Below are 17778 nucleotides of genomic sequence, written 5' to 3'. Positions count from 1 at the left end.
AAGACTTACTATGGGCAAAGGTGAATCGCGGGTCAAGTGGCCCCTGCCAATGGACAAAAAAATCCCAATTTAGTGGGCAGTCGGATCACATAGACGTTTTCTAAAGTTTAGGTTCATCTCCTCTGATCCATGATGCTTAAAGAGACAAACTGTACAATCCCTAACTTACAACAAAACAGTGTAAAGCGAACATTACATGTGATTTAAATTATATGACCTTGAAGTTGTCACTGGTATTATTTAATCTGGTTTCACATAACTATGTTTTTACCCCTCGGTGCAAAAGACAGCTAGTAATAAAGAAGGCCGTTATAAATAAAACTCAAGTAGTATAATCATAAATCATCTTTAGGGATACATGTTCAAAACGATCTAGAATTGAAATTAATAAACTATTGTTTTGGCCTACCAAGCACACGTGTGTTAAAATACAGAAAAGAAGAATGAAAAAATAAATAGATGGTTGTGAACTACCGCTATTTATGACGTGCGCCCTCATTCATCGTAAAAACAAAACGTGACTAATCGGTCTGTCAAGTCATGTACACACGCAGTGTGGTCAGTTTTCGCCAAATCTCTATACATCCACTAACAATGGCTCAAATTGTCCGTTCGTGAAGAGTAAAGTAATTTGATTAACACCCGGCCTTGGTTGGAAGCAATGGTTTGTACCATACAAGGAAACATGGTAGATTTTTTTTTTTTAAACAAGATAAAGAGGTTTTCGCTGGATTTTCATCCGATGGCCGCCCCGGATGAAAATTGTATGCAGACGATAAGACACCCACTTGTTTGAACCTTTGTTTAAAAATGAGATTGCTTCATCTTAAAAATACAGTTTTAACTCTTTACTCTGTAAATAACTTAAACTTTGGATAACAATGGAGATAAGGACATAAATTCTCGTGGTCTTGGACAAAGTGTGAAGGACTGATTTAAGAAATGCATCTCAAACAGAGCATATGGGCCGGTTTTAACATTTTGTTGGTCTGTATTAATGACATTAATGAAAACAATTTAGGTCATAACAAGAAGTCAGCACCAAATCAATTGGAACAAAACAATTGCTTAATGATAAATCAAAATAAGCAAAACGTGCATTTTTTTTGGTATACATTTTCTATTTATTTATAATGTATACAACAACACCCTTTTCTACAAACACATTATGAACTAAATTAAGAAAGAGAGAAAAGGGAAGATTTGATAAAAATGTCAGCAACACAATGCCAAGATCTTCAGTGTATTTTAAAGTTACTCCCCTCCTTCATCTAAACATATGCTACCTCATCTCACAACAACCATGTTTAATCAGAATAATTTCCATGCGAATTGTTCACCACGAGGTAAAAAACAGTGACAAGATTTAACTGTTAGCTTTGTCTGCGAAGAATTCGAAGCAGACCACCGAAATCTCTAATTAAAATTTGGATTTAAGAATTATTCATAAATTTCCCGACGTAAACACACCACCAGACATCACCGACACACGCTCAAGACAAAACCGCAACATCACCAGGTAATTATGCAGCGTAGTGATATTCACCGACTGACAGATGGTGACCAGTCTGCACGATATAAAGGCTTCGTAGCACGTTGTCTGTATTTTTGTTCGGTACTCAGATCCGTACGTGTTGTGTTCATCTGTAGGAGTTGACAAGTCATTTCGTTGTACTAAAATTTACCTCTTTTTAAGCAGTTATCCATTCGTTTGCAACTGGTATTTTTATGTCAGCCGTCTAGAGCAGTTTTAGAGCTTATCCAGCAGTGTTTTGGGGGCTCGAATAAAAGGGACATTTTTTGTATTTTCAGCATTATTTAGTCTGAGGTCATCCCGTTACAGCCTCGGCTACTCCGTACTTCGTCATCTCAACATCCAGCAGTCTTCTTGCGGTAGTACAGTCACAGTGACTCACAACAATTCCAGTTCAACTCGGTCCTTTTTCGCGAGCCGAATTCTTCGCTACTTATAACACAAACCACGGCGACATTTTCCGGATTAGCACATAAAACTGAATCTTGGTCAGAGTTGACCCTTTGCTCGTATGAATTGTGTGTACCAGTCCACGGAGTTTAGTAGGTCCTCGGACGACTATTCTGGTTCGGATCCAACATCAGGAAGGTAAGCACGTGTTTCTATTCAAGATAACATTTTTCCCACCACAACAACAAGCACAACAAACAGCGTATTCAGAGACTCAAAACTCTGTATTTCACAGTTCTTTGTCAAGCCCCTTTGTTAAACACGCTAAGTTTAACAGTTTTTCACTGAATAACATGTAACGGTCTACCGTCGTTTGGCCGAGGGTAGACATGTTTGTCCTTGTCCACCAGCCGAAATTTCAATTTGTCATTCCTGTTAAAATTATGAATTGTTGTACGTAGGGCCTAGGCCTACTGCTAAAAAAAGGCATTGTATGTGATGTAACTATGTTTTACTGTACCTGCCCTAGAATAGCTAAAAGTTTATCGTAAATTTATTTAAGTTAGCTGTGATAGGCCTAAGAAACAAACGTCAAAATTTTACTGAATATCTGTAAAAAACGTGTAGCCTAATTTCCAGCCTAGATTTAGTCGTCATTGGACTTGGAGTTTAGACTAGAGTTTACACACATTTTGGCCACTATCGTGTCTATCAAATTCGGGAAGGAAATCCTGTGTTACAAGTGTCTTAAAAAATGAAAGACAAAAATCACTTTTTTTTGTATAGGCTCGACAGCTTGATAAAGACCATTTTCCCCTCGGGGAGGACCAAACCTTCTCTCGTGTGGTGTATTTTTCGGAAAAACCCAGTGGCATTTTTGGATTTAAACTGTTATTGTAAGCTCACCTAAAATGTCACAGTGGTGTGTTCAACTTAATATGGTTTTTTTTATATTCATAAACATGCACGACTAGCCTATCTGACCATAGATTTGTAGGTGGGCCTACATACAAATCTGATAAATATAGGCCCGATGCCTTAAACAGAAATGAACCTCTTCCTACGCAATTCTTTTTAACAAAACAAATGCAAATTGTTTGCTGCATATATTTCACAGGTTTTGAAAAACAAGAACTTAAAAGCTTTCATGGGTTCAACTTAAAACACTGTCCCTTTAGATAAATTTTGACATGGTATGTTTTTAATTTATGTTTGACTAGTGCCGTAAATTCACTGTGGGAAAAACATTTCCGTAGACGTGTTACTGTTGGCTTGTTTTGAATCCAGCATTGTACTTTGTAGTGGGCCCCCTTCTTCCTTTCCCCCCCAAAGTATACTGTATTAGATTGCCTTAAAAGTCAAACCACACCAATTTCCTTGTGGTGCTGTTTCTTGAGGAAGCAGCTGATTTGGCTAGTTGAGACTTTTGTCCTTGACAAAGTTCTCAGCAGTATGCATTGAAGTGCCACACGACACGACCCGCGCAAGCAAAGGGGGTCGCGTGCCGGCGGGGTACTATTTTGGGGCTAACTTCCCCACCACGTACGACCCCTCTGTATGTAGCCTGCATACTGGGCGCGAGGCATACACGCTTCAAACGTCAATCAGTAACCGTACTGTAGTAACCCAAGTTGGACCCATGCTAAGTGCATTAGAAGTCTGGCCTCTCCTATGCCGCACGTGGTCGGCACGCGCCACATTAATCCTTGGCTCAGCGCCCATTATGTCCAGTGGCCCCTCAATATGGACAACTGGGGTACTCCAGCTGATGACACAATGGGGTAGGTTTGGTGGGCCAACAAAACATAGTCCCAGAGTGTGTGCTGTACACAAAGGAATTGGAAGTAATTTGTCCAATGGAGCACCATGTTAGTGGTAGTTTATTGTTAAGGCACATACCAGTGGTAGATTGCTAGCTAGTAATAATTATCCCAGTCAACTATTATTCAACTGAAGTCACATTAATCATAATATAATATTTTCTTTAAAATCTATTCTTATGGAGAATCTTGGTTTGGTATTGTTCTTGCTTCCTGCCAACATTTGTTTCAGTATATTTTATCTCTGTCTATTTGACACTGTTGGCAAAGCATGTTGGTTTTTAAATTGCATTTCAATTAGTTCCCACTATTACTACAGTCAACTCAAGGCTATATACCCGACCAAATTAAGTCCCTGCAACAATAAATATGGAGGGCAACAAAACCTTTCAGACTCTAAATCTGATTGACTAGTCTCCATATGCCTGCAGTTCCAACCAAACCTTGATTTATTTCTTAGATGGTGCGGCAATTCTGTTTGGTTTATAATGCCATCCATTACAACCAGCAAATACTGTGTACTTGCATAGAGGCCTTGTTCTCTATGCTAGATGCATAGCCTGTACTGTAGTAGTATAGCTAGTTCTTGTTGATAAATATTATGTGTGTGTGCTGCTGTGTGCGGCCATTTTCTAACACAGTGCACAGTGTAGTGCAATCCCATTGAGGAAATAAGCTACAAAATTGAACTGCAGCCTTGGCTGATGAAGAACTTAACAAATATTGGTTTACCATCAAGAGTGTGGTCACTGTGTTGGCTTGATGCTAGAATCTTCTTGGCACAACATTAATTTTAAGCTTTAATTTTCAATACGTACAAGCGGGAAAGTATAGGATTAGGAACACATGAGTACTTATCATAATTTGTTATTAGGCCTAACAATAGATGTTACTTGCATACTGCTTTGGGTGGCAACCTATTTTTACATCAGGATTTACACTCGGGAATTATTGACCATTTTGATGCTAGGCCGCTCGGCAAAAACATATCCATTCAGTGCATGTAAATTTTATCGGACTCAAAATATCCATCCAGTAAAGGTCAATATGTCGGGGTTGTCCCAACAGTATACGGAAAACTCCCAAGTTACTGCAACTGAAATTCCCCTTTTTGTCTGATCTTTGAAAAACATCTGTTCATTTGCCAGGTAGCCTATAAAAAGATAAATTCATGCTTTTACAATCGCCACTTCTAAGACAATTAACCTAAATGTATCACAGAAAGCGTGCATTTTAATTGCATGTTATAAAACAACCTAAATATCACAGTAACTAGCTCGTAGGCTATAAAATGGTTCTGTTATTTCATTCACCCTTATCCAAATACCCTGAAAGGAAACTGTACAGTAGAGCTCTTAGTTAAGTGTTGCAATTAGTAGGACAGGCATGGCAATTACTTACTTTGAACCCCCCATAAAACGATCTTGAATCACACATCGCACCTGTGCATTTTCTTGGCTTCAGTTGCCAAGGCTCTATAGATATGACTTCCCCTCCATTATCAAAATGATTAAGTGATTACTCTCATGGTTTCTTTCATCGTTGAAGAATTGGAATTCATACAAATGGATGGATTGTGGCAGGTTTTGAAGGGTCTATTTTTCCTTTAATTGGTTTGCGCAATTGATTATTTTTGTATAATATTGGACTCCCCATCATCTACTCATAATTTATGTAGTATAATTCAGCGTACATAGAAACCATTGATCCCCAAAATTATATCAAAAAATAAGATTTAAAAAAAAAAACCTTATAAATGTAAGGGACTTTGTATTTTATTTGCAAGGACATTAATGCTCTCTGGGATACTGAAAATGTACACAATAGAGGTTGAAAGTAATCAACATTGGCGACGATCAGAAAAACGAGTGTCGCGGTTACTAATGTAGGATACAATCGCTGGATATGTTATCCATAGCATCATTTACACTGTCATTGTATTCCATTAGAAACAAACACTCCTGTCTAGATTGATTATGCTCGCTAGAATTCCTCAGACACAAACAAGTAATGGTTTCTCATGTCCCACTGTAAACTGAGTATTCCAGCCTAGGTTGGATCTCTAGTTGTACATATAGTAGCCATATTGGTCGTGGAGTCAATTACATCATGGCAGTCTCCTAGAGTAGATGAACATGAGCTCTTGCCAAACTCATCTTATTAGTATCATCATGAACTAGATCAAGAGGCTGATGGGTTAGAGCCAGACACACAAGGCCACGTTAGAGAAGACCCCCATTGTTGTCTATAAATTGTGGCATGTGTGCTTATTTGGGCAACCTAGGGTGACATTGCATGGAGCGTTACATGTGAACCTTTAAGCAGTATAGAGGTATATATTGATGTGGAATGCACTATGATGCACTCAATCATGCACACATTACGGAGGATAACCTTTTCATTTGTCGCAATGAGCAGTTTCTCTTGTGAAATATTTCACACAAGAAAAATATCATGTGCTTGAATACATGCAAGATTTGCTGTTATTTTGGATTAAACAGTATTTAAACACAAAAATGGTTAGTACTGTCAGACAGTTGTACAGAATTGTTGAACGAAAATGTTCCCATATGTTACATTTAGTCATTGTTGCAAGGCAGTTTAAGATGGTGTATTGCGTTACATGCATGAGCCTATCATTTTTAAATTTGCTCTTATTTAGTTATTTATTTGAGCAAACAAAAATGGGGCGGAAACTTGAGAAGTAATAGCAGTATACAAATGATTACTGAGTATACATTGCTAACACACATCGGTGTATGGGTAAAAGCCGAAATTAATATTCTTTATCCCGATGCAAATTTAACATCTATTATATTGTTGCGGTACCCGCTGCCAAAACATACAAATGCATAGCTCACTGTAGACACATCTCATATTAAAAAATATTCTCAAATAAAATTTGTTGTGCGGCTCTTAGACACAATGACCATTCTTAAAAATTTGTAAATTAATTCAAACATGTCAAAAATACCAATTGGTAATGAATTCGTGCCACAGTAAAGAAAGTTATCCTATTCAAACGCTTAAAATTCAAGAGCCATACATTTTGGTAAAGAAAAGAAAAACGTTAAAAAAGACTGTTTTTTATTATTGCTGTCATTTGTTGTTTCATTAAAGTGATTTTGTATAGCTTTGAGAAGGGGGCAATTAAAAATCAATTTGAACCTTGTACATAACCCCCAAAAAGAATTTTAGCCATTGTTATGGTCTGAATGCTTTATAAAAATGTTAGACCTTTTCATTGTTTCAAATTTATTCAGACAATAAACCCTGCTGGTCGCAAATACTCAAGATCCTATCCTAGTAAGTTGTATTAAAGGCACTTAAATGCTTAATAAGCAATGCGTAATAAGCAATGCTTATCAGTGGAACAGACCTACCACTCTGTCATCAAAGTCCACACAGTTTGGTGTTGAGTTACCATACAAAGGGTCTCTACAATCAAGGATACACATACAACTTCAGATCCCAAGTTTCTTTTACATTGTCCAATTTGGATGTCTTATCTCCATCTTGAAGACCCTTCACCAGCCTGGTCCTAGTCTAATCAGTTGTCAACACCTTTCCCTAGATAGAGGTCCCTATATCCTTGTTCTCTCCCCCCCTGGTATTCAGTGGCAATGTCCCTTCTCTTCCTGTGTTTACAAGAATTGCGTTGCCATGACCTCTTCCTTGTTGCCTTATAAGGTATGAACATCCTGTACTGGTTTTCCTTCCCTACATGTGTGTATCCTGCTGCAAGCTACGCTGTAGCTTGGTGTGTACATGTATGTGTACAGGCCTGCTGAATTTAGGAAGGAACAAATCTATAAAAGACCCCTGATAAACATTCAGACCAACAATTATTTCACAAGATCCATTTCATAGCGCTGCTTTTAAAAGAAAAAATATTGTTCAATACTTTTTTTGAAATGAGCATGAGACCACCAGTCACAAATAGCGCCATTTTGTTTACATGTAGTTGCCAACCATATTCTGTTATTGGTAAACACAATTTTGTTGTGTTTGGTTACTTTTTGCGCTTAAGCAGCTTCATAAAATTGGGCCCAGAATATGAGGGAGAACTCTCTGTGATACAGTTTCGCAAACATAATGTGTTTTATTTAAAATAAAAAGAACAAAAAGTAAGAGATAATCTCATTGTCTTACAATATTAAATATGATTCAACACTTAACACAATTGAAAGATATTTACCAGACTCAAAAGTCAACATTTCAACCTTAATGTTTTTATTTCACAGAAAGATACCTTTTTAGTCAATTGAAAAATGGGGGGGGGGGGGAGTTGGTACCAGCCAAAGGTCAAAATAACTGGCCTCAGGTCTGCGTCCAGTTTTAATTTGGAACCCTGATGCACTGAATACATGCAAGCCTTTTAAGGGAAAATTATGTGGAACTTCTTGAGAAGTGTTTGGAAAAACCACAAAAAGTCTGACAAAATAGTTTCAGTTTGTTGCCGCCGTTAATTTGACAGTCATTGACTTAAATTAAACTTACCTGAAATAAGCTTCAGTGGGTTTCAAATTCTAATGAAATGAAATGAACATTATTGCCATTATGCTTTGTTTGTGCTTAAAATCATCAATGGAATTACAAAAATGAGCTAATATGTGATGACCTTAGAAAATGTTTTACTTTTGTAGCTTGCCAAACATTACAAACCTGTTCGTTGATTTAAAGGTTTTGTTTAGTTTCCAATTTCCAGAAAGCTGCAGATGTAAGATGCAATTCCAACAGTCTGAAAATTCTTTGATTCTATCTCAAGAGTTATTCGTCATTCAGTAGGGTGTGCTCGTTCTAAAACTGCTGACATAGCAAATGGTCTTAATTCAAAGTTTATTAAAGACAAATGTTGTGTTTTCAATACATTTGAAGGAAAATTTGAAGTGACTGCCAAGGAGGCATACTTAATATCATTACCAGTGTTTGTTGTTTCTGAGTATTGAACTAGAACCACCTCGCTTCAGATAAGGAAAAAAAAGACATGCATAATTTATTGTTCTTATGCCCCAGTCATAAATTACTTCATCATCAGTGTAGCATGTGTGTGGTTGTTATTTTACATTAATATTTAATATTGCCTTTCATGTCCTTGTAAGTATGCAAATTAGTTGTTTTTCTTGTGTATTATTATATTGACTTATTCATTGTGAGTATTATGTACACAACTATCATGACCAGTGTATGTTTGTTGATACCGAACTGAGTTTTATTTACATCTGCAAACTTTGATATTGAGGTCTATATAAGATGCAATAGCAGATTACCAGCTAAAAATACCATTGAAATAGTATGTTTTGTTTGTGAATGGTTCCCTGTCTTTGTACTTGATGGAGAAAATTTTATTTTACATTTACATACTACAAATAATAAAGAATTACATTTAAATGCATACGTATGAAAAATACAGAAAAAGAATAAACTAAAAGCGCGTGGAAGCAAGGCCCAAAATAAGCCAGGTAGCCTGTAGCGGCTTGCTTTTACATATAAAAAAACAAAAAACAATTGACTATAATACTTCACTGAGTATTTATTATCTGTGATTTAAAACAAAACTATGATTAATCTGGTAGATAAATTTCATTTCTGTTGAGTATCAAGGTATTACCCATAAATGTATGAGATACGTAAATATTCTCTTTCACTCACGCGAATTCCGCCCCCCCCCCCCCCCCCAATCAACATTGCAAAATTGAAGTCTCATTAAGAAACATTTGGTTTCTTAATCAAGAAGAATTACATGAAGGCCTAATGAGAACACATCAGACAAATTGATCTTTTAAAGTGGCAAACATTTTAAATTAATATGCATTTATTTTGTATGATACATGATAATTTTAGCAGTCCCTTTGGGTGTAGATTTTTTGGAAGCCAGAATTCTTACAAAGTGGGTCCTGTTTATTGATAAAAACAACATTACAATCAACACAGTTTCTTGAGATTATTTCATGTCAAATCACAAGGAAAATTGCACGTTCTTAAAACAAATTATAAATTTCTTACAACCCTTGACTTTAAATGCACATCAAAGGTTGAAAGAGTAGACCTGCACTATAACTCGCTGCAATATTTTGGTTCATTGCATGTGCAGAATTCATCCCGTTTTAATTTAATCCAAACATTCATCCTAGCTTTTAAAGGAATCGGTCTATACCATCTCCTCATGCTTATTTCATTCCATCAACATCCCAGTACCCACTGGATGTTTTTTTTCTAATTATAATTTCCTCCTAACATCATCATAGGAGGGAGAACCCGGCTTAATACTATGACCAGCCTAGGGAGGGCCAGACTAGTAAACAAAGAAAGCAGAGGGTTCCTTTGTGGTTGCTGGCTGTACTGGCATTGTCCAGCCTGCGCTGAGCCAATAACCAAGGCAAATTCAATAATATTGGCGAACGGCTGCCATTGATGGAGCAATCTGCAGTTATTTTAGGAAGAAATTGAGTGCATTTACCGAGCGTGGCCTAATTTTGGATGTGTTCTGGGGCAACCATGGCTGGTGGGCATTTAATGTATGTGGTGTTTTTTTCTTCTCATATAATCTCGATATGATTGTCACTGTTTGGTACAGCTACTAAAGGGCTGTATAGAGTCTTGAGTAGAGTCTTGAGCATTGTACGCGAACAATATGGATTGCACTTGATTATTAGAATGACGTTACCAATGTTCTTTTGATTCCAGATCAGACAAAATGGTTTCTTAAATTTTCCCAGAAATGGCATCATTTGGCAGATATTGAAAATTATTATTTCTTAGTAATTTTTACTTTTGAGGGTGTTTTTGAAAGAAAAATATGTTTGTTAGCCTGCCTAGAATTAACCAATAATTTTTTTTAAATACTAGCCATCCCTGGACGTAAGATTTTATTTAACGAGCGTAACAAGGTAGACAACAGAGCCACACTCCATCAAATGTTTTGCTGCACTCTGATATTTGTAAGCTACAAATATTTCATGGCTATCTCCGACAGACACAATAAATAATTTCTTGGTTGTGCGAAGGTTCAATTTATCCATCTCGGATCATATTTTCCAAGACATCTCAGTGTTCAATGGCATGACTACAGGGTCATGTACAAGCAAGCTGGCGGCAAACCAGGTCATATATGGACATGCTTCATTTAGTACATGTCTGTGTGCTGTAGGCAGTGAACTATGTTCGCTAAGGGAAACACATTGAATGCCAGTTAGCATCCCTCTAGATTTCGTGTTATCTTGAAGATGGGGTATGTCTGGATCTTGGTGAATACTCAACTTTGTAGATGTCGATTTAAATAGAATTAATTCAAAAGGTGAATCAATTCTTGATATTAAATTTGGCATCTTGAAAAAGAAAAAGAAAAAATAGTAACTGGATTTGTTTTTATCAGTTGTGAAGAAATGAGTAAGTGAAGGTAGTGTCCTCTCCTTTTATAAAAGAGAAAACAGTGCTTTTAAGAAACCATAGATTGTTTTGATGGTTCTTGTTGCCAATTCCATATCCAACATTGACCCTTTTTCTTTTAAGTGAATTGACATCTGGACACAAAATAGTTGACCTTTTAAGAATCTAGCCATCTGCTTACAAGACAGTCATATTTAATCAGAACTTGCGGATATTGATCTTGTGAAATAAAATCAATTTCCTCTACTTTCAAGCAAAATACATGAAAGAAGTTTAATATTTATTTATTTTTTAAAATCACTGTTTTGCAGGAGCATAAGTTTCCATCCATTAAAGAGTAAAAATTTAATTTAGCTCCAGAAATTTAAGATTTGATTTCTTAATTGAAAGAAACTGCAGAATCTATTATCATTAAATACAACTACCATTAACAAATTTTAGTTTCAAAACAATAGTTTTTACTTGTGATGCATTCATTACTAAATTTTGCAATGCAGTTCAAGATCATCATAAAATTGAGATGAATTATTGGCGTTTCCGAAACATTTTCTTCATGTTTGTAACAGTTGTTATTTTTTCATCAACATACCTTTCCCATAATTTGCTACGCAAGTAATTTCCACGATTAAATTAAATTTAATTTGAGAAGCATTTCATCTTGACATGGAAGGAGAAAATGTTAATTTTACAAAATGCCTAGCAGTGCTTGTTTGAGTTGTTTAACACTGTAATCTGAGCAGACACTGTGTGTACGCTGCTGCATATTCTGCACTGTAGGAAGCCCAAGACGTGCTGAGGAATACGCTTTGTGTTTCCTGCCACCACGACCCGCTCAATATGCTGACCTGTTTTGAATGAATCCGTAGGGCATGTTGACAATTAAACTGTGTCAGTGAACATGATGATTCAACGCGGGTCGGTTCATGCTAAGTGCGATGATGAAGGACTACTAAGTAAAAATAGATTTAGTCTGTTAATCTCAGCACATAAATAAGCAGGCTTTTAGACTGGGATCAATTCTGCTAAGATCACTCACAATGACTCCTCTGGAATAATATCCGGTCGTTATTTATCAGTCTAACCTCTGAGACTTACTGTTTTTTTCTTTTTAAATCGGGTTAACCTAGTTCTGCTTTGAATTTTAAAAAAGGGAGCTGGCAAAGTGTAATATGACACTCACTGCCTTAAACCACTGTTCTAAAATATAAACCCAAATATTGATGGATACCCTACACTGTTCTGAAGTTGATGAATTTAGGCAATGTGTACTTGCTTTAAAAAGTCACATTTTGAGTGTTATCAAAAGCTAATTTAATTCTTTTTGAAAACATCTTTGCTTTTAAAATTAGTTATTTAATATCCACAAAAGTGCAGTGACTATTTTTTCTAGTGATTATTTGAATCTATTTTTTTTAAATCAGAGCGAACAGATTTCACCTTTATCCAATCCGCTTTAATTTCAATACCAGCAAATCAAACAAATACTAGACTGCTTTTTTGTTATCAGATACCTGCAATCAGTGTTGATAACGACTACTTATGATGTAACACTTCCATTACATCAGGGATAATTGGCAATTATAGGGATAGAATGAAAGGCTTATTGCGAAGAATTTTTGCCCAATTTAACCACTTGGTGAAAGCATGCAGTTGGAATCGGGGCCAAATGCATCCAAACTTGCTAAGCGCAGAGAAACGCTGCTCGTTGTACATACAATTTTTGTTAGACTTTGTTGGTAATTTACATTCATGCACACTTCATGGATGATTCTGAAAGAGGGAGTTTGATATTCTTCATGAAGAAGAGACCAAAACAAACAATTGGAAACTCAATCTCTATTTAATACAAGTATTTGCAACGTTATGTCTTTATAAGCATTACTTCTAACTAGATTGCAATACCATGATGAATAATTACATGGTCAAGGATCTTTTAATGAAACCTCCTTTCCCAATCCGGCTCAAAAATGTCTGATTCTCATTACATTTCTTTCATGATCTGTGATTAAAACCGCCTCCTTGTCATTCAAAGAGTCAGGAGATCATTATCAAGTGTAATACATGTACATGATACTTGAAATCCTAAAAGTTGCTGATTGTAGCCAGTAAATCATTGAAAACGAACTCAGCATATTGAGGGATCGAGGTACATGTTGTACTATTAAGTGTACTACACTGCTTCAAAGAGTCCTTGACTGCCCACAACAGGAGATTAACTGTTATTACTTTCAAACAGAAGTGCAGACTAAAGCCGATTGCCGTGTCAGAGTTGCTTTGCTGAGAATGAAATTATTGCTAAGCATGTTTGATTTCTAAAATAAACATATTCATTCTTTCAACAAAACTTAGTGGTGATACATTGTAGTCAGCAACCTTACATGTAATGTACATGACTTTTAGCTCATTAGTCTTTTGGACATCCTGTATTAATTTTGGACACCCTGATTTGTGTGTCATTTACATATTAGTGTATTAAAAGTGAACAATTTTGATACACAGTTTATCCCATGTACCAGTTCTAGGTAAAACTGTGAATCAGTACATTTTACCGGGATGAGAAATGTTAAGAATTTCATTTTGAATCTATATATTTGCTTAGATCTTGGTAAAAACAAGAGCAGATATTATCTTTTCTTTACCTGTTTCTCTCACTGCTCTTCCTGAGGATAATTTTTCCTAGAAACTCCAACTAGGTTCACCCAAATGTGGAAATGTCATTTCAGTATGCTTCCTGATAATTCTGATCCTAGAGTCAGACCTGCAGCAATGATTCTCACCCCTGATTATAGCTACATAAAGGTTGTTGGTATAAAAAGAAGTAGTTCAAATGCAAACCCAATGCTCGTAAGATATTCCTCCTGAACTGACTTTAAGAAAATTCAAGGTCTGACCATGTCCATTCTGAGATGTAAGAATGGATAGTATTGTTGTGAAAAAATCCCACAATTAGAAACATTTCAAGATTTTACGCCGTAGTTGAGTGAGTGACGAATTTTTCTCTAATAACCACGGCACATTCAATGTTATTAGGAACCTTCTATGATAGTGTCCAATGAATTGCTTCTGAATTAGATTATTGTAAAGTTGTTAAACAATGCGGCAAATTGCACAAATAGAAATGTCATTAGAAGAGGCCTAGTTTTTGATCTGACTGATGGAGTATAACGTTTGAGTGACTGTGTTCAAAAATAAAAACATTTAAAGAACAAAAACATGGTGTAGAATAGATTCAAAATAGGCTGAAACCATGGAGACACAGGAATAAAATATGTTTAAAGGTATAGGAAGTGAGGCCATTAAAAAAAGAGTTCTCTTTTCGATGACATGCAATTTCAGAATAGGACTGGTAGTGGTAGGTCAGGGAATAGTAGTCGCTAAAATGTAAGAAAGTCCAAGTGGTTTGTTTTTCCTGCGATTGATTAAGAACGGATGTTTCTGTAAACATCACTTAATAGATGTAGACTCACAAAAGAGTTTTAATTCCCTTTTGATTGTTGTCCTTGTTTTTAATTATATTGTAAAGCTTCAAAATAGATGACCAGCTGGGCCCTAGACTGGACGAAGACATAGAAGTCCGTAATTGAATAACTTAAAAAGAATGAATGACTAACATAGTTGCTGTGGCTTACTGGATTGACTGGCTTTCTAGATTGACTGTTTTGGGATTCCGACATGTGCCAAATTTCATAGAGCTGCTTTTAAACACAAGTAGCTAAGCACAATGCTTAACAGAATGAGGTACAGCTAAAATACTGTCACATGTACAATCTGTAACTGGTATCCTGTTTATTTTCTGTTAAAAATAAGCGTCTTTATGAAATTGAACTGTGGTATGCTTTACATGTGCGTGGTGTAGAGAACAAAAATGGTAAACAAATACCTCGCCATTTGGTTTTTACATTTGTTGATTTTTATTAACCATTGTCGTTTTTATATTATTATTTTTTATAAACAGACTACCACCAGGCACAATGATGGACGGACCTAGTCAGATGCAGAATGGTGTAATGGCCAAACCCAACAATAACAACAATAATGAAGACAGTAAGACAAATCTCATTGTCAACTATCTGCCACAGCATATGTCACAGGATGAAATGCGTTCACTCTTCGGAAAATTTGGAGACATCGAGTCCTGTAAACTCATCCGGGACAAAATCACAGGTAAATAAGAAACTTCATTAGTGTAATTGAAATTAGTATCTTTGTAGGCCTTTTTAGAACAATCATTGTTTACAAAGTGATAGATTTTATTTGTATTGGTATCAGTGGATAGGTCAAAGGAAATAACTGATAACAGAAATCAAGTTTAAAATTAAAATGGTAGAAAACAATTTTGAGAAGGGAAAACATCAAGGCTTTGCAACCACTTGGCCATGTTTATCATTATAACAGAACATTATTCCATGGACATAATGGAATAATTGTACATTAAATTAGGTCGCCCTTCAAAACCCGAGCATGTACATGTAGAAGTTAGTCAGATGTCATGTTTATCACATAAAGTGTGTGGAGGATTACCTCATAAAATAAATGGCTGTCTGGATTTGAGGTTCTGTGTGCAGATTTTGATCACCCAGGGCAAGTTAGGATGCATTCCCCATATGTTTTCAACATCTGAGGATATACGTGCTTCCTACAGATGGTAGAGAAATATCGCAAAGACTCATTTTTATTTTGAGCTTTACTTTTGGCATCGATATAGCCTGTCGCAGTAGTCTCAGCTTAAACATAAAACTGCTGGCGTTATGACATCATCCACTGCTATGGCAACTGCTAGGCCCGGCATCACAAAAGATTATGCTTTTGTTAGTGAGTGATAAAGCAATATAATTTGTAAAGCTAACATGTTCTGGTGGAGGTTAAAGCGGTATTGTCCGCCAGTGTATTGTACTATGTGGACCCCAAAAAAGGAAAAACCAATTCAAATGATCAGGATGTTATTTGAAAAAGAAAATTGGAAACACCAAAATATTAAAGACGTCAACATGGTTTCTCAGGATGTTGTTTGGAAGAAAAAAATGGAAACACCAAAATATTAAAAACGTCAACATGGTTTCTATTGCCCTTGTTTTTTAATTTTTTTCCTTTTCTGTGTCTGTGAATAACAATCAAAACTGTTCATGACACAATTAACCACAACGTTTTGAATACTGGAATATTCCGGCAATATGCATGCAGACTCAAAATATATTTAAATGGATGTATTTTGCTGATTGCCTAGACTTAGGTGATTGTGATATTAAATGGATGGGATAAATGTGGGATAAACGCAAGGTCACTTTTCTAAATATATTCTGGTGCTTTTGTCTGTTATATTTTTCTTTGAAGATGTGGCATATGATTCTAATTTGTCATGTTTTGAGGGGAAAATAACTAAGATTTATTGAAGCCTAATGCCAAGGCGTGTTTAAGATGGTGCAAACTTATTATCTTAAATCAAAATTAGAGTAGCCATCAAGGCTGATAACGGAGACAATGGCTACAATTTGTTTCTGTGTCCCTTGTAATGTTCAAACAGAAATCCGCTAAGACGTGCCCTTGCCCTTTCAAAAACAAAGCTTTATGGGTTGTATTTTTTTGACAAAATAGTATTATTTGGTATGCCAGAAATCTAGGATAATTGAAAAAATTTCTGAGCTGTATCCTTGTTATGTAAATGGCGATGATTACATTCAGTGCTTGTTTCAAAGTGAAATTGTTGGTTCTGTAGCTTGTATTGTTTGATTAGTGGGTCTCTAGAATAAAACAGTGATGGAAATTTTTATGTAAAGTCAAGGTTTTAGTAAGGATTTGCTAAAAAGGGTGTCAACATTTGCTGGAAATTAAAAAACTGGGTGTCCAAATTGTTCACTTACATGTACATGACGGATAAAATAGGGTGTCTAAAAACAGGGTGTCCAAAAGATCCCAGACAGCCATAGTTATAGTGTATGCAACTTCAAGACTCAATTTTATAAATCAGGGAACAAAGCAATGCAAATTTTGGGAAGCCTGACTCTGCTATACTTTACATGAGAAATCATTGTTCAGTTTAGTTTTGATAGTCCATGAGTATCAATGATGTTTTAACAGACTGGAAAGTTTGATCTGTTGGATAGTGGTGATGGTTGATGTTTTTTTTTTTCTCAGAGTTCTTCCTGTTTGGGCATCCGGTGATGCTCTAAGTATCGTGCAGGCAAATCCTTTCCGTTAGTAAGCTACACAAAAACACATAGCAAAGTTCAATGATAGAGGGAAATTGGTACAAAAAACCTTTACAAAATAGAAGAAAAAAAGCTTTTTGAGGACTATGAACTTTAGCTGCAAAATATGGGCATGCAGCTTGTCAGCAATGTAAATCTGACTGCTGCTGTCTATGGCTTAATACGTGCTTTTTGTGCGAGTGTTTTTATAATTTGGGTGAATGTTTTTCACATTCATGTTTTCAACTCCAAAACTACCCCGAGTGCTGCTGGGTTGCAATTGTGATTTTTTTTTAAAGTCAAGTATTTTTAGAGAAAAAGTCACCTTTTGTTGTGAACCGCCAGTAATCAAAACAGAATTTTGTCAGGCAAATTATTCTAATTCAATCAAACATTTTAATAAGCCGAGCTGAATTGCCAAATCCTTCGAAATTGTATTGTACAAAGCCAGAATAAATTG

The 17778-nt window shown here is 35.9% G+C and overlaps 1 protein-coding gene across 3 annotated transcripts in view; it reads left to right on the top strand.

Annotated features, from left to right (window-relative positions):
• The first annotated feature begins 1616 nt into the window (after positions 1-1616).
• Positions 1617-17778, top strand: part of LOC139946229 (ELAV-like protein 1-B) — a 79419-nt gene continuing 63257 nt past the window's right edge. For all 3 annotated transcript variants that reach the window (XM_071943849.1, XM_071943848.1, XM_071943847.1), the window contains exons 1-2: positions 1617-2122; positions 15089-15297. In XM_071943849.1, the coding sequence (XP_071799950.1) occupies positions 2046-2122; positions 15089-15297 (286 nt within the window). In that variant the 5' untranslated portion in view covers positions 1617-2045. The remainder of the gene's footprint in view (positions 2123-15088; positions 15298-17778) is intronic.

The sequence above is a fragment of the Asterias amurensis genome, chromosome 13 (assembly GCF_032118995.1).
Source record: "Asterias amurensis chromosome 13, ASM3211899v1".
Taxonomy (NCBI): Eukaryota; Metazoa; Echinodermata; class Asteroidea; order Forcipulatida; family Asteriidae; genus Asterias; species Asterias amurensis.
This window is presented reverse-complemented; position numbering and strand designations above follow the sequence as displayed.